The sequence below is a fragment of the Gigantopelta aegis genome, chromosome 9 (assembly GCF_016097555.1).
Source record: "Gigantopelta aegis isolate Gae_Host chromosome 9, Gae_host_genome, whole genome shotgun sequence".
Lineage (NCBI taxonomy): Eukaryota > Metazoa > Mollusca > Gastropoda > Neomphalida > Peltospiridae > Gigantopelta > Gigantopelta aegis.
In genome coordinates, this window is record NC_054707.1 from 5,307,085 (window position 1) to 5,332,886 (window position 25,802).

At 39.1% G+C, this 25,802-nt stretch overlaps 1 protein-coding gene across 1 annotated transcript in view; it reads left to right on the plus strand.

Annotated features, from left to right (window-relative positions):
• Positions 1 to 12,171, plus strand: part of LOC121380698 (cerebrin prohormone-like) — a 32,232-nt gene extending 20,061 nt beyond the window's left edge. The window contains exons 2-4 of the mRNA XM_041509649.1: positions 9,279 to 9,398; positions 10,563 to 10,706; positions 11,965 to 12,171. Coding sequence (XP_041365583.1) covers positions 9,282 to 9,398; positions 10,563 to 10,697 — 252 coding nt within the window. The 5' untranslated portion in view covers positions 9,279 to 9,281 and the 3' untranslated portion in view covers positions 10,698 to 10,706; positions 11,965 to 12,171. The remainder of the gene's footprint in view (positions 1 to 9,278; positions 9,399 to 10,562; positions 10,707 to 11,964) is intronic.
• The last annotated feature ends 13,631 nt before the right edge of the window (positions 12,172 to 25,802 follow it).

A 25,802-nucleotide genomic window follows, 5' to 3' on the forward strand; every position in this document is an offset into this window, starting at 1 on the left:
ACAATACTTTCTTTTGACCGCCACTTCCAAGGTGATCCTTTGAAGTGCATTCTTTTGACCGCCACTTCCAAGGTGATCTTTTACAATACATTCTTTGGACCGCCACTTCCAAGGTGATCCTTTACAATACATTCTTTTTACTGCCATTCCCGAGATGATCCTTTACAATACTTTCTTTTCACCGCCACTCTCGAGATGATCCTTTACAATACTTTCTTTTCACCGCCACTCTCGAGATGATCCTTTACAATACTTTCTTTTCACCGCCACTCCCGAGATGATCCTTTACAATACTTTCTTTTCACCGCCACTCCCGAGATGATCCTTTACAATACTTTCTTTTCACCGCCACTCTCGAGATGATCCTTTACAATACTTTCTTTTCACCGCCACTCCCGAGATGATCCTTTACAATACTTTCTTTTCACCGCCACTCCCGAGATGATCCTTTACAATACTTTCTTTTCACCGCCATTCCCGAGATGATCCTTTACAATACTTTCTTTTCACCGCCACTTCCAAGGTGATCCTTTGCAATGCATTCTTTTCACCGCCACTTCCAAGGTGATCCTTTACAATGCATTCTTTTGACCTCCACTTCCGAAATGATCCTTCACAATACATTCTTTTGACCGCCACTTCCAATGTGATCCTTTACAATGCATTTTTTTTATCGTCAATCCCGAGATGATCCTTTACAATACATTCTTTTGACCGCGACTTCCAAGATGATCCTTTACAATACATTCTTTTGACCGTCAATCCCGAGATGATCCTTTACAATACAATCGTTTGACCGTCATAAGGAGAACAGCCACTCTTCGACTAATTTACTCAATCAAAACTGGCACAGGACAGAACGCATTAGAATTAATACAGCTATGGTGACATACATTCACAAATCACTGTCAAAACGTGATGATAACAGGTGTTCGTGAAAGATGAGCATATCCTGCCCCACTGCTGGCATCGGCCATGGGTACTACCACCACAGCTGACATCGGCCATGAGTACTACCACCACAGCTGGCATCGGCCATGAGTACTACCACCAATGCTGGCATCGGCCATGAGTACTACCACCACAGCTGACATCGGCCATGAGTACTACCACCACAGCTGGCATCGGAAATGAGTACTACCACCACAGCTGGCATCGGCCATGAGTACTACCACCACAGCTGGCATCGGCCATGAGTACTACCACCACAGCTGGCATCGGCCATGAGTACTACCACCACAGGTGGCATGGCCGTCACGACATCCAATATGATGAAAAGGCATGCCCAATTTTAAAATATGGAATAGCATCAGCCGTCATTTTGGTCAGTGATGTATCGTATTTAGTAGATGTAGCTTCCAAATGTCAACCATAAAACTTGTCTAATGCCTTCAGGACTCCCTGAACCCCATAACACATTTCACGAGTGAGCAGATTTGCTGCGCGGACACATGACAAGAGTCTTAAATACTCAGACAATGTGTTTACTATATATAAAGGTGTTACTTTATTAATTTACATGTGGTCCCCACAAAGTGCAAATTATTTAAAACTACACGTCAGTATATTTAGTTAAATATGCAAAGTGCATTCAAATGATCGAATTTACGCAGGTATGCAAATTTGCATATATTAAGTAAACAAATACTCATGTATGCAAATATGTGCATGTAAACGGGGCTTCAGACTCTTTATGAGACTCAAAATGTAACTATTTAAAAACAGCGTGGAAGGCTTGAATTAAACGTGCACAAACATTTATAGTTTTTATTATCACTCTTGACATAAAGGGATTTTAGATATATCGGGAATACTGCCAAAATAAAATCGAAAGCCAAAGCTGTTTGTCAAACTCAATATCAGGAAGTACATTGCGCAGTTTGAGCGGTATTTTTCTGTCTGTCTCTGTCCGTGTTAGCCTTGGATGTGGTGTTGTATTATTGATAGTTTTGTTTCGTATTTTGGTTGATATACTACATGCAGTGTTTGATGTAGTGTTTGTATCCGCATATCCTCGCCAATAAGATATTTGCTATAGTATAACCTCCACACATACAAACGCACGCACACACGCATACACACACACATATACACGCATTCAGTTTTATTATATGTAAAAAGGTCTGTTACTTAAAATTACAGTAAAATGGCTCCTTAAAACAAATAGTTGCTTTTACAGGACACTTTGTGCAAAATAAGATGCTTTGAAAGAATAGTAGAATGTCCCTTCTAAAGCAGGGGATGTAGCATCGGTCGCCATCATTGGACTTGATGTTTCCCCGTTCCAACAACTGACCCATAACTGATTCATCAAATACTGTTGTAGGTACTGTTTTGTCTATTGGAAATTTCATATAAAAGATTCATTGATGTATCTATAGAAGTAGCCTATGTAGTGGCAACGGGTTTCCTCCCTTTCTTTTTATCAGCCAAAGTTCACGATAACTATAATATGTTAGACACCAAAGAGTCATACTTTAAAAGGTGCTGAGGTGTCGTTAAGAAATATTATTTTAGTTTTTGTTGTTTACAAAAACAAAAAACAAAAAACAAAAACAACACCACCACCAGATGCCCCCGTTTAAACAGAATGGAATACATGTGTATGGAGTGGTCTACATGTGTATGTAGTGGTCTACATGTGTATGGAGTGGTCTATATGTGTATGGAGTGGTCTACATGTGTATGGAGTGGTCTGCATGTGTATGGAGTGGTCTGCATGTGTATGTAGTGGTCTACATGTGTATGGAGTGGTCTACATGTGTATGTAGTGGTCTACATGTGTATGGAGTGGTCTACATGTGTATGGAGTGGTCTACATGTGTATGGAGTGGTCTACATGTGTATGGAGTGGTCTACATGTGTATGTAGTGGTCTACATGTGTATGGAGTGGTCTACATGTGTATGGAGTGGTCTACATGTGTATGGAGTGGTCTACATGTGTATGTAGTGGTCTACATGTGTATGGAGTGGTCTACATGTGTATGGAGTGGTCTACATGTGTATGTAGTGGTCTGCATGTGTATGGATACTTGCAGTCTTTCTAATCTTTGAAGCAGATTCTAATTGTATTACAGGACATGTATTGGTTTTCTTTAACAAACACAAATGAGCAGTCCTCATCAAGGGAAATCTATAGAACGCTCTTGCCGGAAACCAGAGTTATGAACTGCATTGAATTTTACGGAAACAACACAAAGTAGATTGCTGGGTTTAGTAATGTTCTTGAACCTTCGCACATTGCACTGATGGCGGGTGCCATTGGAAACATAGATCCGGTTTATAGTTAAAGTTGCAGATCCGAGTTTTAACCGGTAATAATGGACACTAACTTTAGTTAATCTACAAACCTGCAATACATGTGGATAAAGTTGCATCAGAGTGAAACAAAAGTCAGTGACGTTGAAACGGTGACATACCCTTATAAATGTACCAAAACTCCACTCCATAACTGTTACTTCCCAGACGCAACCGCGCGTGCGCGCGCACACACACACACACACACACACACACACATTCACACAAACACACACAAACATTTAAAAAAAAATTGAGGGATATCGATCTTACTATATGATGTTAAATTTTGAAGAGAAATACCAAATACAAATATAAGTTTTCAAAGTGGTATTTAAAAACTAATTTATCATTATTTAGATCAAGAAAATTATTATTTTTAATATATTTATTAATAAATGCAGAAAAATCTATTTTTAAAGCAGTACTGACGTATATAATGCTTATAAACGTAACAGTATTAATATTTTCACCCCTTGATTCTGCTATTAAACGTCTCTTTAAAACTGATATTCTATATATTGAGAGTAAATCATTGATGAATTCATTTGATCAGTTTTGTATTTTGAAATAACACCCCAAAAGCAACAATTTATTAAGCAATTCTAAAGAAAAGCCAATGTTCTTAAACATATAAATGCATAGTTCATGAAAAATAAAAATTAAGTCATAAAGTTCATCGCAATACAAAATAGATGACACATATCTTCTTCTTTAAAACAAACATGACATTGGCTTGATGATACCTTACCATATTTAAATAATTTAGAATATGTGAAAACAATGTTATGAGCAATCTTAAAATCCAAGTTAACATCACAGTAATGTATATATTTCCAAACTGGCTTCCAATCTATAACTTATTTGAAACGGGGAAAACAAGGAAGACGCAATCACTATATACACCTGCATATAACTTATTTGAAACGGGAAAAACAAGGAAGACACAATCACTATATACACCTGGATATAACTTATTTGAAACGGAAAAAAACAAGGAAGATACACACCTGCATATAACTTATTTGAAACGGAAAAAACAAGGAAGATACAATCACTATATACACCTGGATATAACTTATTTGAAACGGAAAAAAACAAGGAAGACGCAATCACTATATACACCTGGATATAACTTATTTGAAACGGGAAAAACAAGGAAAACGCAATCACTATATACACCTGGATATAACTTATTTGAAACGGGAAAAACAAGGAAGACGCAATCACTATATACACCTGCATATAACTTATTTGAAACGGGAAAAACAAGGAAGACACAATCACTATATACACCTGGATATAACTTATTTGAAACGGAAAAAACAAGGAAGATACACACCTGCATATAACTTATTTGAAACGGAAAAAACAAGGAAGATACAATCACTATATACACCTGCATATAACTTATTTGAAACGGAAAAAACGAGGAAGATACAATCACTATATACACCTGCATATAACTTATTTGAAACAGAAAAAAACAAGGAAGACGCAATCACTATATACACCTGCATATAACTTATTTGAAACAGAAAAAACAAGGAAGACGCAATCACTATATACACCTGCATATAACTTATTTGAAACCGAGGGCGGGAAGTAGCCCAGTGGTAAAGCGCTGACTTGATGCGTGGTCGGTCTGGGATCGATCCCCGCCGGTGGACCTATTGGGCTACATGTATTTCTCACTCCATCCAGTGCCCTACGAATGATATATCAAAAACCGTGATATGTGATATCCTGTCTGTGTGATGGTGCATATAAAAGATTACAATTATAATAGAAAAACATGCAGCGGGTTTCCTTTTTAAAGCTATATGTCGAAATTCCCAAATGTTTAACATCAAATAGCCGATGATTAATAAATCAATGTACACTAGTGGTGTCGTTCAGACAAAGCAAAGCTTTGATTTGAAAAAGGGTGGTCGAGGCCACATTACTTTAGCCCGATTTGCGTAATTAGGCAAGAGTAGATGAACCACATTTTGTGTCTAACGAGATGTTAATAGGATCACAGGAAACGAGACAATCACAAACGATTCCCATTGTGTTTCAGCAGCAATAATGTGATATTTCCTGACTGTATTGGCTACTGGTGTAGATTTATTAACATATATAAACCTATTACAGCCAATGATTTTCCATAATTGTAATAGATATGTATGTATGTGTGTGTATGTATGTATGTATGTATGTATGTATGTATGTATGTATTGATGTATGAATATCTATATATTGTATGTATGTCCAGGTTGACTGTTACATACATAGATATTAACGCACTGGCGAATAATTAAATCCTTTCTGGCCTCACGCATCGTCCCATACCGTTGCTAAGACTCGAGCCTGTGGCACCGAACCGCCCGCAAATTGCAGACTAACCACGATGCGCTCGAACGATGTATGTATGTATGTATGTATGTATGTATGTATGTATGTGTGTGTGTGTGTGTGTGTGTGTGTGTGTGTGTGTGTGTGTGTGTGTGTGTGTGTGTGTGCATGTGTGTATGTATGTATGCATGTATGTATGTATGTACATGTATGTACATGTATGTATGTGCATATGTTTGTGCGTGTTGTTGCGTATATATGTGTTTATATATGTATGCATGCACGTGCGTGTGGGTTGTGTATGCATGCATGTATGTATGCATGTGCTTGTGGGTGTGTGGGTGTGTTTTGGGTCTTTTTGGGGTTTTGGGTTTTGTGCCGGGGTGTTGTTAAACATGCGTTCTTTAATTAATTAATTCATTAATTAATTAAATCATTCATCCCGTGTTTTACCGACCTTGGTGGTGTCGTGGTTAAGCCATCGGACATAAGGCTGGTAGGTACTGAGTTCGCAGCCCGGTACTGGCTCCCACACAGTTTAACGACACAGTGGGTAAGATGTAGGGCCACTACCCTGTCCTGGACGGAGGAGCCGGCGAGAGTTGGCACCTGCGCCCGTGATAAGCGTGCGCTACAACAGCTTGTTCTGAATGTGCATGTAAACCTCTTTGACCTGACCTAAGGCCACTACACCGAATTCTCTCTCACTAACCACTAACCATTAACTCTGTGTCCCGAACAGACAGCCCAGATAGCTGAGGTGTGTGCTCAGGACAGCGTGCGTGAACCCTAATTGAATATAAGCACGAACATATGTTTAAATCTGTTCACCGCAATGAGCCTATCGTAATTCAACGGCATGTCGTTAACCGGTGTTTGAATGACGTGGACCTACTTTTGTCTGCAATAACGAATAGTGTTGCTTTAAAAAAACAACAAAAAAACCCAATTCTTTTAAATTACAGAAGGTTCATGATCTGTAATTCGATTTTGTCAACGAAGCACGGGCTTTCATACATCACGGCTAACTCCCATAGGTCAGTCACTCGTATGTGTTCGGTACTACATAAGATTATTTGATTCCTTTGGTCGCCAGCAATTATGGCCAGGACGAATGGTCCATTCGGAATGTAAGTATTTCCGATAGGTGAATGATGCCTTTTGTTTTCATCCTGCTCGGGAAATGTCGAATTCCTCTACTATTCATTCCACAATTCTCAATCTCTGGCTATTAATAGGAACTAAAAATTGCTATAGTACTATACGACAAGGTGCCAACTATAAGTACATGGACAATACAAACGTTACGACACTGCCCCTAACCCGTTCCTAAACCCTAACCCATAATAAATGCAAAATACTGTGTGAAATACAACAATACACTTTTAGATGTTGGTTTTTTTTCTGTGTAGAAACTTATTGTTCCAAGGCGAAGGTTTGTCAACGATCCTTTCTTTTCTGTGTTAATGACTGCGGCATGTATATATGGGATATTGCCGTATATCACAAATCGCACACTGATCTCTCCAACGAATGTGTCGGTAAAACGTTCTATACGATAATATATTAGTTATGAAAAAGCATCGCATTTAACAAAAACAATATTATGTGCATGGACAAATGTATGCTCGTGTCGACGGGCCTTAAGTTGTATTAAATGCGTTCCGGGAGACTAAAGTATCACGTTTCCGGCAGTATATTGATACCGATAGAATCTTATTGATAGCCTGTTGCTATCTCCAGATTATTAATTAAGCAAAAAGGATTTTCCTTCGGATGTAACCAATATCCAACAAAACAACTGGCTTCAGTACTGACACATTCGGTACAAAATGACATTCCATGTTCACAGCTTACTGGAGAATGACTAACCATGTTCACAAATCCCACAGGAACCACACACAATCATCGTGTAGGGCGGTGGGAAAATGATATTACTGGTTTAGTGCAACATTACATATTATGTGTGAAGGAGAAGCGAACTGACGGTGATTGACTCTTATGTTTAATTCACACAGTATTTATCCTAATGTTTGTGGTGTTGGTTTCTGTTGTATTGATGTTTTTACATAAGGTGCATCGCTGCCATATTATCCATACACTTCAATATAATACTGTAGTCCCCTGTATTAGATTATTCACGAGTGAGATTGATCACAGTAGTAGAAAAGTGATATTTTTAAAGGGACATTCCTGAGTTCGCTTCACTTTTTAAGATGTTATCGACTAACAAAGACTTTTTAACGATTGTAATTACATATAAAACATATTTTTCTGAATAAAATATTAGTGGCTGTATATTAAACGTGTCTCTGATCGTTCTAATATTTGTACTGGGTTAAATTTCATTTATTTCCAAAAATATAATTTTTTCGTGCGTAGGAAATTATTTGAAGACAAAATCCAGTTTGGGCTTCTTACAAATATTAAGACGACCAGAAACATATTTAATATACAGACAATGATATTCTAAACCAGAAAATATATTTAATATGTAAGTTTAATCGTAGAATTATTTTATTAGTCGGAAACATCTGTCAATGCAGCAAACTCAGGAATGTCCCTTTAAACGTTTGACAGTGAAAAGCACTGGCTTATTGACAGTGAGTTTTATTATACATCGTTTTAAAGGGTCTGTCTTGAGTTTGTGGCCATTGTACATAAGAGTCATTTTGCGACTAAAATTATTTATTAAATACATTTTCTTGTTTCAAATACCAGCGTATGTATATGTATACTTGTCTGCGTTCCTGTTCTAATGTTTGTAGCAGTAAATTTTCATTTTACATCGTAATATAAGTTTTTCGAAATTGTTGACGGTAAAATCTGTTTGGGGCGACAACAAACATTAGGAGGACAACAAACACCTTGGTTAGCGAGACACCGATTTTCTAAACAGGAAAATATATTTCATATATAATTTTAGCTATCAAAAGGGCTCCATGTATCGTAGACATATTACAATAGCAGTGTTCTTTTAACATTATACTTAGGCAATGGGAACAGATTTTTTTTTTTTAAATCCCTTTTTAGAGGAAAAAAACCCACATTTTGTTCAAAAGTCAACAAAAGACTGAGTCACTCAGTGAGTGTGATTTGTTTTTTTTCGTAATATACTTGTTGTGATGGAATCATTTCCATTCCATCCAGAACTTTTATTACAATTTCTTCGTGATACTGACTTTTATTCTTAACTTGATCAAGCAAATGTTCTTTTGTTTCAGTACTTTTTCCGCGGAAGCATGACTTAACCCTTCATAAATTTCGCTAGCCGAAGTTTATTCCCCACCTTTTAATTATAATATTATGTTTGTTTCTAGGAAATGGTATCTTATCACAGAGTATATCTGTATATATGTCTACATCGATGCTCTCATTAAGTATGTCTGAGTATATATTTGTGTTCTCTCTGAAACATCATATAAATATATGTTTTTGTTTCTAGGAAATGGTATCTTATTACAAAGTCTCTCTAAGCATGTCTGAAATACTATTTTATCCGTCTGTATATATGTATTTGTGAACACCTTATAAATCTATAGTATGTTTGTTTCTAGGAAATGGTATATTATCACAAAGTCTGTCTGTATATATATCTGTGTTCTCATTAAAACATATAACTGTATATTATTTTTGTTTCTAGGAAATGGTATCTTATCAGAAAGTCATTCTGCTGGTAGCTGCTGCCCTCCTCATCTCCATGGTCCTCGAGTCACGTGCCTCCCCTTTGAGACGATACCAGCTGGAAGACTCGATAAGACAGGTCAGTTGGGGCGTTCATACCAGGCCCGTATTTAGTGGGGGCAGGTGTTTGTCTGGCCGGGGGTGGGGACGAACAAGGGGATAACAATACAAAAGGCTCTTTTTACTGGCGGTTTTCCCATGTGTGCGGTATTTTGGCGCGACATGGCGCGGACTTAGAAAACAAAATGGCGCATACATCGCCGCTCTTATGGAAACGCCGCTATTGGTAACCATAAAATCCATTATTAAATACATCTGTTTTCCGCTCCTGGGCCGCGCCAGAGTCCGTGCTCATAGAAGACGGCTCTTAAAGTGCCCTTTTCGCCGTAACTGGGTAAAACCGCATATTACTATGCCTAGCTCGAGTCACCTCCAGTCCTCCCCCTATTGATACTGATATGTGGAGGAAGGCTAAAGAAAGCGCTATGTAATGCTTTGGCAATCCTGAACTTATCTTGGAAGTTTTATCTCAAATATTCCTTTTATAAAGACAAACCCATTTTCCATAATGAAAACCGTATCTCAGCATAAGACAAAGAGTATTATGGTACAGTCGTAAACTAATACAACGCAAACAAGAAAGAACAGAGACAAACCAATGTTGTAGTATTAAAGCAGCAAGAATAGAATCTTGTACTGAATATAATCGTTAATAGTATACTAAACTCCACCGAAATCGCATTACCCAACTGTCAGTTATCACTGTTATCGCATGTGTGGAATTGCTATTAAAACACAAAATAACACTAACCCATGCAGACAATTTTTAGTTATTTATTCAGTACCAGAATACATCTGGTTATTGCCTAATTAATCTTCGGTTATTGGATGTTACACATTGGTAATTCTGACAAGTAGGAAACCCGCTACATTTTTGCTAATGCAGCTTGGGATCTTTTATATGCAGTTTCCCACAAACAGGAAAAACATTCCACATCCTTTTGTCTAGTTGTGGTGCAATGGTTGGAACGAGAAAACCCCGATCAGTTGAATGGATCCATCGAGGTGGTTCGATCCTGCGACGCAAGCACCTCAAGCTAGCACTGAACCGACTGAGCTAAATCCTGTCCATATTGTAATTTATGACTACACATCTAACTGGTGCGTTTTCGGTGGATTTCAGTATATTTACAAAAAAAACACAAAAAAAACAACCTTGACAGTTTTCGATTTCCGTTTGCAGGAGGTTGTGAACCTAGCGTCCCAGATCATCAAGCTGGTCACGTACAGGAGTGAGTGGGAAGTACGGAAGCGCAATGGCGGCACTCTCGACTCTCTCTACATCCTGCCCGACCTCACGGACAAGGGCCGCAGATAATCTCGCTAAGTAAGGAATTTCCAATGTTACAAACAGCGACGTTGTTACTAGCCGCTGACACTAACACTATTATTATTTTTGTTTAAAAGTATTTCTGATATAGCTGCTGATGGTGCTGCTGCTGCTGCTGCTGCTGCCACCACCACCACCACCACCACCACCACTACTACTACTACTACTACTACTACTACTACTACTACTACTACTACTACTACTATTGCTGCTACTATTACTACTACTATTTCTGATGCTGATACTACTTCTGCTACTACTACTATTACTACTACTAGTACTACAACTACTGGGGCTGCTTCTACAAATACCAATACTACTTCTGCAGCTGGTGCTGCTACTACTACTAGTACTCCCATATATTAATAATAATAATAATAATAATAATAGTAGTAGTAGTAGTAGTAGTAGTAGTAGTAGTAGTAGCTGTTGTTGTTGTTGTTGATGTTGTTGTTATAGTAGTAATATTATCAGCAGTAGCAGCAGCAGTTGTAGTAGCAGTAGCAGTAGTAGTATTAGTAGTAATGAATCATAAATAATACTAATAGTACATATTCATTTACGTGGTCTAGTCGCTGGTACTATTGTGTTTGAACAGCTTAAATATGTGTGTGTTTGTGTATCCTATCTATAAAGTAATGAGTTAGGAATCATTAACTAACTTCATCAATGATGTTCTGGGCCAATACAATACCCCACCCCATCGTACCCCTTCAAAACCATTTCCTTCTTGCATACCGTTTTATTTTGCATGTGAATTAAAGAGACTGCCCTGAGTTTGCGTCCATTGTAAGATGTTTCCAAGAAAATTGCATATTAAATTTTAAAATGTGTTTACAATATCAGTATTTGTATGAACAAAGTGTTTGTTGTTGTCCCGATGTTCGTAGCAGCCCCAGCTGGATTTTACTTCCCAATAGTTTCGTACGTACAAAAAAAAGGGAAGAAAAACAGAGAAACAATTGTGTGTGAAGTAAAATGAAAAATAACTGCTACAAACATTAGCACATGGCAGCAAATGCATTGGATACACAACCTCTGATATTCTAAAATGTTTTTAATACGTAATTGTAGTTGTCAAAAACATTCTCTTAGTCTGAAACATCTTCAAAAGACAATCCCGTTAACGTTCTTTGTCCTCGGGCGAGCTTTGCTCGTTCCATTACGTGTAAAATATGACGGCTGATTCTATAATTGATGCAGCATTACGAGATCTTCTCGCCTCATTAACCCAACAATGACTTTTCGCTTCTAGGTAACGCCAGTGTGTGGAGTACTGACGGACATTTCCATACCACTGTTTCGAATGCACGCTTTATTACAACGACCAGTCGGCAAGGACGCGCCTGTTGACATGTATGCCAGATCATCTGAAACGATAACGTCACACTTGTTGCAGTTGTTCCAGATGAATGTAATATACACGTTATTTTGTGACTAAGGAGTGTCTTCTCTTCTCTGTTTTTTTCTGAACACAATAAAGATTAAAAACAAAAGCTGTGTAGTTTATCGTCTTCTTGTGTAAATAAATAAGGCATTCATGAGCGAGAGGTAGAGAGAGAGAGAGAGAGAGAGAGAGAGAGAGAGAGAGAGAGAGAGAGAGAGAGAGAGAGAGAGAGAGAGAGAGAGAGAGAGAGATCCAATGTTACTGGTCATCTTGGTGTTTGTAAAACCATGAAATGCATTTTTAAAATAAAGAGAAACCGACAGAGAGAGAAAGACAGACAAACAGAGACACAGACACAGAGGGAGTCACACAGACATACATATAGACAGAGAGAGAGACGCAGAGAGAGAGAGAGAGAGAGAGAGAGAGAGAGAGAGAGAGAGAGAGAGAGAGAGAGAGAGAGAGAGAGAGAGAGAGAGAAACCACACAGACAGGTAGGCAGGTAGGCAGGCAGACAGGCAGACAAACATACAGACAGACAGACAGGCAGGCAGACAGACAGACAGACACGGAGAAAGACGGACAGGAAGAGAAGGAGAGACTTCGTGCGGAAACACAAGTAGAAATAGGATATGGTTGAAGAATCACAATCTAAACAGAAAAAGCGATGCCCTTAGTGTGGATTTGGATCATTTGTGTAAAACATGGCTTAATACGTCATCATTCGGACAATAATAAAGCCATGGGCTGGTATGTAACTCTATCATCGTTAATGCTAAAACGTGTATATAATATTATAATATTATGAAATGGTAACATTTTTAAAGCCACGCAAATTCATATAAACAAAAGTCATTGTATACCAATGTACATCCAAAATATTTCGGGTCATCGTGATGTTTCTAATACCATGAAATGTGTTTTCATTTTCTATAATTCTATAAACGCACATACCTATGAGAAGTAAACGGATATAGAGGCATGTTCTAGTCTATTTTAGAGAGTACTTTCCCGTTTGAACGTCACGGCCTCTTGTTTCGCTATATTGTAACTTTGTAGAGGTTTGTAGAGTGACCAAACTTAGGCCCAAAACACACCGAATCTGGGCCGTGGTCTGGAGAGACCGGCCTCGGTGGCGTCGTGGTTAGGCCATCGATCTACAGGCTGGTAGGTACTGGGTTCGGATCCCAGTCGAGGCATGGGATTTTTAATCCAGATACCGACTCCAAACCCTGAGTGAGTGCTCCGCAAGGCTCAATGGGTAGGTGTAAACCACTTGCACCGACCAGTGATCCATAACTGGTTCAACAAAGGCCATGGTTTGTGCTGTCCTGCCTGTGGGAGGCGCAAATAAAAGATCCCTTGCTGCCTGTCATAAAAGAATAGCCTATGAGGCGACAGCGGGTTTTCTCTAAAAACAGTGTCAGAATGACCATATGTTTGACGTCCAATAGCCGATGATAAAATAAAAAATCAATGTGCTCTAGTGGCGTTGTTAAATAAAACAAACTTTACTTTTGGTCTGGAGAGTGTGGCAAAGATGCCATGTCTGGTGTATTTTGATGTAGTCTGTAACTGTTACGTGTTATCAATTAAAGTGACTGAGTTTATATCTTTGGATATATTTTCTTCTATAAACATCAAAAATAATTACGATTATTCCACATTGCTTATTATATATCTTTTCTGTTGTTTATTAAGAAAACTGAAAAAGTAAGGCTCGAACATTGTGCAGCTGTCAGTCTGGTAGTGAGAAAAATTAGCGCCTGTTCTATGACGTCTGTTGCCAGGTCAGTAGTTCACGCCAGCACAGACGCGTTTCATTTTGTCATATTCGATTCAGTGCGTTTCATTTTGGACTGATACCATAGACAGCAGACACATATCCAGTGTGGTTTGGGCCTTAGTGTCAAGTTTTACCTGTTGAAATTAGGCTCTGCGACTTTCAGGAACGTTTGTATTTACCTTGTAATTTTATAAACAAAAATATTAATGGGATTTGGTGTGGAATTTTACTTAATACATAGTTATTGGTGACATATTTAATTAACATTTTAGTTTTTATATGAAATTTAGAATTATTCATTAACGTAAACGTACCGTTACGTAGTCACGTGTATTGCTCCTGGATAACGTGAGAAATATACAAATAATAAATTATAACGGTACTAATATAGTGACAAATGAAAATCTAAACTGTTATGTAACAACGTTAACATCGTAATAATCGGGGGTATTTTCGGAAATTACACTGGCGAAACTAAACCACCTGTGTCGCGAAATCTGGTTTAACTCGCGATGCATGTCATAATCGCTCGTAATTCCGTAACACCAGGCATGTCACAGTTTAATCTTTAGAGAGGTCATGGTCATAGTGATATAGCTTGAACAGGTTCGACCACCACACACCACACTACAGACGTCGGAAGATGTCGGTAATTTGTTGGGGTTTTTTTTGGGTTTTTTTTGGGGGGGGGGTTAAACTGAAGGGGCCTCAAATGTGAGGTCGTAAAATACATACTTGTGTCTTCCTACCTATCTACATACCTACATACCTACCTACCTACCTACATACATACCTACCTACTTACCTACCTACATACCTAACTACAGACGGCTATAGACGGCTATAGACACTACGTCTGTATGAAAAATAAGTAAGAAACAAAAATTACTTTAAATAAAATAAGAGTACTATTAACGCATTTGGATTAAAAACAATAAAATATAATAATACACGGAAGTCAGCTTTGAGCATTGTAAAGTAATCAGATATTTGTTCACGCTACCACTACGATATAACGCTCACATCAAATGAAATTGTTTAGTAAAGTCTGTGAATAACATGCCAAGGGGAATAACTCTTATCTGATTTCACTCTCAAGACACATAATTCAAAATGGCGATATGCAGTTCTAACAGAACCTCTACTCTCATGGTTACAATGTATCAACTATATTACTATTGCCGATAATGTTAACGTTTACTAATAAAACTGATAATGGGGGGGAGGGGGGTCACACACCATTTAAGGTATTTAATTAATGTTTTTATCAGCAACCCTGATTTAATTTTTTTGCTGGAAATCGCAGTTCCAGATTTTAAGTTACCTGCACTGGTTTCAACCTCTGATGAATACTGCATAACAACTATATAACAAATATAAGTATTTATCGTCAATGGATAATAGAATTGCCTCAAATAATCAATAACTTATATTCCCACCGATCAGAGCCCCAGCTGTTTTTTCTCCGTAAATATTTATTCTTTGGTACAGTGCAACCTCAGACTCTCTCCTCTACCCATGTTTGTCTGCCAAGACATACGAAATGCGAACCAGAACAGCATGCTTGACTGTTATTGGATATACGCACGGAAATGAAATATCTTACTTTCAGATTGTCAGTAAAGTAAAGTTTGTTTTATTTAACGACGCCACTAGAGCACATTGATTTTTTATCTTATCATCGGCTATTGGACGTCAAATATATGGTCATTCTGACACCTTTTTTTTTAGAGGAAACCCACTGTCGCCTCATAGGCTATTCTTTTATGACAGGCAGCAAGGGATCTTTTATTTGCGCTTCCCACAGGCAGGATAGCACAAACCATGGCCTTTGTTGAACCAGTTATGGATCACTGGTCGGTGCAAGTGGTTTACGCCTACCCATTGAGCCTTGCGGAGTCGGTATCTGGATTAAAAATCCCATACCTCGACTGGGATCCGAACCCAGTACCTACCAGCCTGTAGACCGATGGCCTAACCACGACGCCACCGAGGCCGGTGTTGAGATTGTCAGATTCATGTACACAAAGTTGGTGCGTGATTTATCTTAGTTGGTAGAGCACTCGCCTGAGATTTTTACTCAGTCCCAATCAGTGCCGCGCATCTGGTATACATAAACCCATGGTTTGTGCTGTCCTGTATGTGGATATAAAATATTCCTTGTTACTAATGGGGAAAAAAATGTAACGGGTTTTCTCTGAAGACAAAGCATCAAAATGACCATGTTTGGCATCCAATAACCGATAATTATCATTGTGTTCTAGTAGTGTCGTTAAACTGGGCTATTTTTCTTTCCAGCCAGTGCACCCGGACTGGTATATCAAAGAACGTGATATGTGCTATTCTGTCTATAAAAGATCCCTTGCTACTAATATAAACGTTCTCAGCGGATTTTCTTTCTCAAAGACTATATGTCAAAATTACCAAATGTTTGACATCTAATAGCAAATAATCAATAAATCAATGTGCTCTAGTGGTGTTGTTAAACAAAACAAACTGTATAGACACATATTCGTTTCCTTTCAAACGACGTGTGGCAACTTGCAATAGGTCGTAAATATTGTTGAATTTCCATTGATTATATTTTATTTCTGCCCGTGCCAAATTCGGAACTGTGCGTGTCTTTTGGGTTTAATGTGTACTAATAAAATGAAAATATGATTTTATTTATGTATATTATAATGAAAATATGATTTGATTGATGAACAACCAAATCCAAGAAGAACCAAATGAGGAAACAGTTTGAAGACGTTTCTTTTAATGTTATATAAATAACAAAGTGCACATACCAAGAATCACAAAGGGTTGACAGAACAAACTAGTGTACACGTGTTAATGAGTAAAGACCTACTGCCGATGGATAAAGTATTATCATGTAATATCTGTTTATTGCACGTTAAATACGGTAAAATCAAATATTACATACAGTAATAATACTCATTCTTCATTTATCACACTGTAACACAAATAGAATATTTCTTAAATATTTTCTTCTTTCAATTAGTTTTCTTTACATCAACAAGAAACAACAAGAGTAACAACAACCACACCACACCACACCACACCACACCACACCCCCTCCGAACTCCCCACAAAAACAACCCAACCCCAAAACCGCCAACCACAACAAAAACCAATAAACAAGACGCCCTCTAAAAACAACAAAAATCCACAACCCTCTCAAAGCGCCAACCTCTCCACCACCCCACAACCCACCCACCCACCCCCAAACAAACAAAAACAGTTTTTGAAAAAACCCCACAAACCCCACCAACAACAACAATACCCGAGCAACCAAACAAGCTTTTATTGAGTTAATGTTCCATCCCGCTGCCCTGGACACAGGCATCAGCTATCACTTCCCCACGAGCCGTTAGAACTCGCCCTGGGAGCGCATCCAATTCCTGCCAGCCTCGATTCAGAACACAGTTATTAATGAAAGGCAATTCACAGAAACAGGCTGTCGAGAGGGTCTGAACGACAAACAAAGGTTTTTTCTACTTATTTTAAAGTGCATTCACCATTAACACACAACTTCCACTTAAGTAGTTGCACGTAGACCACCCTTCAAAACATTCGCTGGATCGGCGCCAGGTCTCGTTATAGGGCTTAATGTTCACGTCCAGAGCAAGCCTTGGTAGCGCACGCCTGCCATGGGCGCAGGTGTCGACTTATTCCGTCTCCTCCGTCCAGGACAGGAACGGGTTTGGGGTGGGTGGGAATAGGGACCGCCCGCGCTGAGAGAGCAAGAGAGCACCAGCAGCTGTTGCTATTGCATTTTGAATATCCCGTCCAAAATATAAAAGTTTTTATCAAATAATTTGGCGCATAATTTGGAACGTCCGGATCGGCGCCGGAGTAATACTACTCACATATAACTCCTAATGGCAGATTCTCGCTCCAGCCAATGCACCACTACTGGTATATTAAAGGCCGTGGTATGTTCTATCCTGTCTATGGGATGGTGCATATAAAATATCCCTTACTGCTAATCGAAAAGAGTAGCCTATGAAGTGACGACAGCGGGTTTCATACCTCAATATCTGTGTGGTTCTTAACCATACGTCCGACGCCATATAACCGTAAATAAAATGTGTTGAGTGCGTCGTTAAATAAAACATTTCCTTCCTACTGACAGCAGTACGATTTACTATGACACTGTGTTATCAATAATACGATTTACAGTGATCAGTCGCAAGAATATGAGTTACTATAATAGTGTGTGATCAATAATTAGTCAATGTTATTTATATTTTGAGATCCATAATTTTTTTATTAAAATATGACTTACAAATATGTTGTGATATTACTAATAATTTAATAATGACATGAAAGGAAGCGACATACGATAAATATCATTATGACATTACACATATCCTAAAATGCGTTATCAAAATTGTATATACCTGTTTGGTGTTCCTGGAAGTGGTATGACACACACACACACATAACGACAAACACCCAACCCCCCTCCCCCCCCTAAAAAAAACAAAAAACAAAAACAAACAAGCAAAAAAAACCCCAGCAATAAAACAACACCCCCACTCCGCAAGAAAAACAACAAAGCGAAGCAAAACAAAGTAAAGCAAACACTGAAAAAACAACAAAAAACAACCCCTCAACCCCCCACCCCCCTTCCCCTCCCCCAAACAAAACAAAATAAAACAAACTAAAAGCAAACACAGCATAAAATGAAATAGTCTTTAACAAATTCAGACGTTTAAGTGCAACACGAAGTTGATTTTTAGTTAAAAATATTATTTTTTTCCTTTCTCAGAGGATACCTATTGTTTGTTTCATACCAGTTTAATGATTTGTTGCTTAACACGATAAATTAAGATTTACAAGAAAAGTCACAAACAAAAAAACGAATAGAACAAAAGATTAAAAAACAAAACAAAGTGCAACAACAACAACAACAAAAACCCGATAACTGTAGCAGAATGTAAAAGCGCCAGAAACATTTAACAGGGCTTCGTTCAGCCAGATCGAGCCGAGTAACGTCAACTAGACTGGTTTATGCGCTTCACATTAAACCAAGTGGCCTCGTCAGGAACCAATCAAATAGTTCGCGAACGTTAGCGAAATGTTCGCTGGCTGAACTTAGGGCAGGTATAAGATAAGATGTTTGTATTTGAATTAATTCTGTTTCATTACCGATTGACTGTACCTTATTGAGATAATCAAAACCGCATGCCATAAATGTAATTGATCAAATAGGTAGCTGTTTCTAATATGTACGCCATTCATTACAACCAATCAAAACAACTGTATTGTTCAGACTTTTACTTGGCCAACCAAACATACACGTATTACACGTAATGACTTGCAATTATTTGGGTTGTCTCAAACATATCTTCTGAAGTATATAAAATTCATTTTATACTGGAAGAACATAGTGCATGAATTCCAGTAATAGTTAAATTAGTGTTTGAAAGTGTATCAGTCATACTGGGGAATGACTACTAGGAGTGTTTTTATGACGACCAGTCGTTATAATTGTTCACTATTGCACATTCTCTCCTCTTTGTAAAGGGAGTATCCTATGTTTTCAGCGCTAGCAAGACATCCGTTTGTTCATCTACTCCAGAAATAAACATACATAATGATTGTTTCTGTTTTGGGTTTTTTTTTTTTTTTTAAACTCCACTATCTTACCGTAATATGTTTTAAATATAAAGCATTATATGAATAAATACATGCAGAATGACCTTTGGCCGAAGTATTTCAAATTTTCTTTGGCCGTTGGACGAAATAGCAATTTCAAAACATTACTTCCCAGAAATGCATTGGTTATAGAAATATTCATATTTTAAATAAGAACATGTCAGTAAATTGTAGTTTTAATAATTGGAACTATTTTATTCGCCAAAACTCTTTTAAAATGGCTACAAACTCAGGCAGGTTCCTATTATACTGGAGGAATTTTAATAATGAAAATTATTTTACTCGCCAAAACTTTTTAAAATGGTTACAAGCTCAGGATGGTCCCTATCACACCGAATGAATGATTATTAATTGAAATAACATATAGCTGTTTCCGTAATACTACACTAAACCATTTACAATTGTGTAGTCTATTTGCTAATTACATTCCTTGTTGATAAACAAACATATACTAAGCAACTGTTTAAAGCAGGTATGACTCAATTCTTTTTAAATCGAACTTTTAATAATAACACACAAAAAAAGGCTTCAGCACCAAACATAGTACTCAGATACGAATTAATCACTTAATGATAAATGTAGAAGACGCCCCGAAATACAATGCCCACACAGATTTTTGTTTTGTATAAGATTTTCTTTGCATAATCGTTCAGAAAAGTCAACCACGAAACAAAACAGAGTTTTCAAGCAGACGACGGAGATCGAAGATGTCCACGTGGTGAAAGGAACTAAAACATGGCCGACAGTTGCACTCCAGCGCCACCTTGACCGGAATCCGGAGTTGTTTGCCGTCTTTACATTCTATCACAGCCGGAGTTTGCAGCACACCTTCTTTTGTCTGGCTGCAGCAACTGGAGGAAAAAAAGTCAATGTTCAAGATTTAGTCATTACTACTACTACTACTACTACTACTACTACTACTACTACTACTACTACTACTACTACTGCTGCTGCTGCTGCTGCTGCTGCTGCTACTACTACTGCTACAGCTATAGCTACTGCTACAGCTACAGCTACAACTACTGCTGCTACTACTACTACTACTACTACTACTACTACTGCTGCTGCTGCTGCTGCTGCTGCTGCTGCTGCTGCTACTACTACTGCTGCTACTGCTGCTGCTGCTGCTACTACTACTACTGCTACTACTACTACTGCTGCTGCTGCTGCTGCTGCTGCTGCTGCTACTACTACTACTACTACAACTACTGCTGCTGCTGCTACTACTACTACTACTACTACTACTACTACTACTACTACTACTACTACTACTACTACTGCTGCTGCTGCTACTACTACTACTACTATTACTACTACTGCTGCTACTGCTACTACTACTGCTGCTACTACTACTGCTACTGCTATTGTTGCTGCTGCTGGTGTTGCTACTGCTACAGCTACTACTACTACTACTACTACTACTACTACTACTACTACTACTACTACTACTACTACCACCACTGCTGCTGCTACTGCTACTACTACCGCTCATGCTGTTGCCGTCCGTTTCAGCGTTCCCACTATTTTCATTGAAATATTTTATACATTTGTATTAATTTGTAAATAAAAAATCTACATAATACAGAAGTTACTTCGGATGTATAGATGCTATGACATTATTATTATCATCATCACCATCATCATCATCATCATCATCATCATTATCATCATCATAATCGTCATCATCATCGTCATCATCACCACCACCATCATGACTGCCATCATCATCGTCATCATCACCACCATCATCATCATCACCACCACCACCACCACTATCATCATCATCACTACCATCGTCATCATATCCATCATTACCACAGTAATCACAACTATCATCATCATCACCATAATAATTATGAAATGACAGTCCTTCATGGAGATAAAATAACTGCCTCATGTATAGAATATTTCAATCGCAGTACGTTACGTACCTGCAATATCTCTCGATCTGTGACGTGTTGTAGGCGTTGAGTCTGCTGTAGGAGTCGCACCCGCCGCGACACGCGAACGTCAGCACCGTGCTGGACGTGCAAAAACCCTCGTACTGTAGAGGAGGGTGGATCGTCAGTTCTATAGGCTGAATCCGGCAGCGACGGGAACTCATCATCTGGGCCGACCGAGTGTCTAGTTCGGTCCGCCCGTAAGAGGTGGGCGGAGGCTTCCGGCGAGACAGAGACTTCAGTTTGATGGACAGCGGGTTCGTGTCTGCGGTGCTCTTAGCGTCCCATATTCGTGGAGAGTTAGGCCGTCTGTGTTGTGTGAAGGCCTCCCAAGGAGAATAGTGTTGTCTAGTCTTCTGCGGTCTGGCTAGGGTTGGGAAGTCTCCCCCTCCTCCTCCAATGGAATCGATGTCAAACGAAAATACTAATGTGGCCGTTATAACTATCCCAGCACATATGCTCAGTACTGAAAGAAAGAATCAGTGAATGCTTTGTGACACGACAAAATATACTATGTATAATCGATTTTTATTATCAACATTTCTCCATAGTTCGAAAGTAAATTGTAATACATTATGATCTATTACAATCATATTAATGAAGAGTAAATCTTAAGTAGCATACATATTTTAAAAGCCCCAGCCTCCAATATTAAAAATTAAAAAACAACAACTAAAACAACAACATAACTTTCCATAATTTGACGCAAATGACATTAAATGACCCTAAAATGACCTTTAAAGATCAAGATCGCGTGGGTACCGACCCTCACCGTACATTTTACGATATATCAACCTCGTTAACCGTTGGTAGCCATTTCTAACCAAACATGCCTCAACAATGTTTTTATGGGTTTTGGCCAGCTGTCTCTATCAGCTATTAGGTGTCAAACAACGTAATTAAAGCGTGTTAAAAGACAACGGGTTTCGTCTAATGCTACAGTCCCAAGTCAAGCCTCCGATCATATCGGAGGTCGGACTCGGGATGGGCGTGTTCGAAACCCTGGTGGTATATGAACACGTTAAACTAGTTACCTACCTACCTACCTACCTACCTACCTACCCACCTACCTATCTATCTACCTATATATCTACCTACCTACCTACCAACATACCTACCCACCTATCTACCTACCTATCTACATATCTACCTACCTACCGACATACTTATCTACCTACCTACCGACATACTTATCTACCTGTCTACCTACCTACTTATCTACCAAACTAGCTACCTACCTATCTATCTACCTACCTGCCTACCTACCTACCTACCTATCTACTCACCTACCTACCTATCTATCTACCTACCTGCCTACCTACCTACCTATCTACTCACCTACCTACCTACCTACCTATTTAATGCTATAATGTTAGTAGTATTAAATGCCTGACATCCAATGATTAAAAAGTCAAATGTCCTCTTGTGACATCTTTAAAATAAAACAAACTTTATTTCTTTGGACGGACTGCTGTTGCAATTATCATGTGACGTACCAATTACAATGATTTGGGGACCTAACAGTCACAGACTAATAGAAGCAATATTCTCGAGAGTCGTTAAACAAAAATTCATTTCCTTTTTCGTCCACGTCTAAAAATAGCTTGCTCTTCAAACGCACATTAAGACATATTTATAATGTCCGTAGCCTATGTCTTCTTCTGGAAACCAGATTACGTATCTCTATAAAGCTAAATTAATTGAGGGTCCAGAAGTGTAATAAAACTCCAAAGAAAGAGTAATTACAACTGGGCGCGTCTCATGACCATTCGTAGAAATTCTTTGGAATCACTGTGTCCGCGTATGCGGTCCCGTTTGTTTCATTCGTGCTCTTTGGCAATTCCACTGATTTGTTGACGAAAAAGATTCAAAACTTTGTTAATCATGCGGTCCTGTCTCCGCGCGTTATTGGATGCGTCGATCACGAGGTTATCACGTCAGTCTGCGGTGCATCGCGGTGTTCAGCCACCATGATTGATGGCAGCGGAGATCTTCGGCAAATAAAGCATCAAATGAGATTAGGGATTTGGAATCTGCCTCTACGGTTTCACGATTTGATCGCCCCGTACGATAAGGACGACCTCTTAGTCAACAGGTGAATCTGGTGTAAGTTCATATTTCAGCCACGCGCAAAGTTTGTCATATGGGGTTTACAGGTCTTTGGGTTCCAACAAAAACGTTGTTGTCTAACCCAGCCCCTTTATATCAGTGTTAAGGTTCCTTGCCTGCTATCGCGGTTTTTAAAGGGTTATTGTTGACTCACTCTTGTACGTGAATACGATGTCGTCGACGGTCTGTGTTGACTGTTTATTTCGATGTGATTCGATCCCCGTCGGTGGGCCAATTGGGCTATTTCTCGTTCCAGCCAGTGAACCACGACTGGTATATCAACGGCTGTGGTATGTGCTATCATGACTATGGGATAGTGCATATACAAGATCCGTAATGGAAAATGCCACGGATTTCTTTCTCTAAGACTATATGTTAAAATTAGCAAATGTTTGAGTGTGTGTGTGACTAAAAAAGGGGGCGGGATTTAGCTCAGTCTGTAGTGCGCTCGCCCTAGGGTCGTATGATCGAACCTCCTGGGCGAATACATCCGATGTATCCAGTTCCATCTCGTGGCCCACGACTAGCATACCAAAGTCTGTGGTATGTGCTATCCTGTCTGTAGGAAAGTGGATAAGAGAACCATTGCTGCTAATGGAAAAATGTAGCAGATTTTCTCTGGTCTATATTAAAATGTCCAGTTGTTTGACATCCAGTATCGGATGATTGATTAATAATTCTGCTTTAGTGGTGTCGTTAAGCAAAACAGACTTTTAACTTTTCCGCTGCGACATAATTAAGCCAACAGCATACCATCACAATAATAATCATAAGAGTCAGATGAATCTGAACCGGCCTCAGTGGTGTCGTGGTTAAGCCATGGACATAAGGCTGGTAGACCGGCCTCGGTGGCGCAGTGGTTAAGTCATCGAACTACAGGCTGGCAGGTACTGGGTTCGGATCCCAGTCGAGGCATGGGATTTTTAATCCAGATGCCGACTCCAAACCCTGAGTGAGTGCTCCGCAAGGCTCAATGGGACGGTGTAAACCACTTGCATCGACCAGTGATCCATAACTGGTTCAACAAAGGCCATGGTTTGTGCTATCCTGCCTGTGGGAAGCGCAAATAAAAGATCCCTTACTGCCTATCGTAAAAGAGTAGCCAGACAGTGTCAGAATGACCATATGTTTGACGTCCAATAGCCAATGATAAGATTAAAAATCAGTGTGCTCTAGTGGCATCGTTAAATAAAACAAACTTTACTCTACTTTAAGCGTGGTAGGTACAGTGTTCGCAGCCCGGTACCGACTGCCACCCAGAGCGAGTTTTAACGACCCAATGGGTAGGTGTAAGGCCACTACACCCTCTTCTCTCTCACTAACCAATGACAACTAACAACTAACCCACTGTGAGTGCCCAGAACAGCGTGTTTGAGCCTTAATTGGATATAAGCACCGCATTACCAACCGAACAGTTGATCTGTGGTGACATTTATCTCCCCCCCCCCCCCTCCAAAAAAAAAGAGAAAAAAAAAGAAGAAGATATTTTTATGCGATTATTTTGTTTTAAGCATACATAAGAAGTCCACACAGAATCGGTTTTCAATGACAGTCTTCAAACATACGTAGGATATATGGTCTTGAAGAATTTGTCTCCTACAGGTGGGCTCTAAGGTATTGGCGAGTGTTGACATATATGGTAGTGGAGAGTGGCGGTCCTCATAGGCTTGGTATATATATATATATATATATTCTCCAATTCTATATATATATATATATATATATATAGAATTGGAGAATGGTGTTTCTCCAACATAGTTAACATGTATGGTAGTGCACAGTGGCAGTCCTACAGAGTAGACATGGTAATGAGAGTGGCGGTCCTCCTATAGAGTTGACACATGGTATTGGAGAGTGGGTCATCCTACAGAATGGATATATATGGTAGTGCAGAGTGGCGGTCGGGGATCAAATGTGTCCAAAATGGGGGTGGGTGGAGGTGCAAATGTGTCCAACACGGAGGTGGGAGTAGAGGTGCAAATGTGTCCAACACGGAGGTGGGAGTAGAGGTGCAAATGTACTCAACACGGAGGTGGGAGTAGAGGTGCAAATGTGTCCAACACGGAGGTGGGAGTAGAGGTGCAAATGTACTCAACACGGAGGTGGGAGTAGAGGTGCAAATGTGTCCAACACGGAGGTGGGAGTAGAGGTGAAAATGTGTCCAACACGGAGGTGGGAGTAGAGGTGCAAATGTGTCCAACACG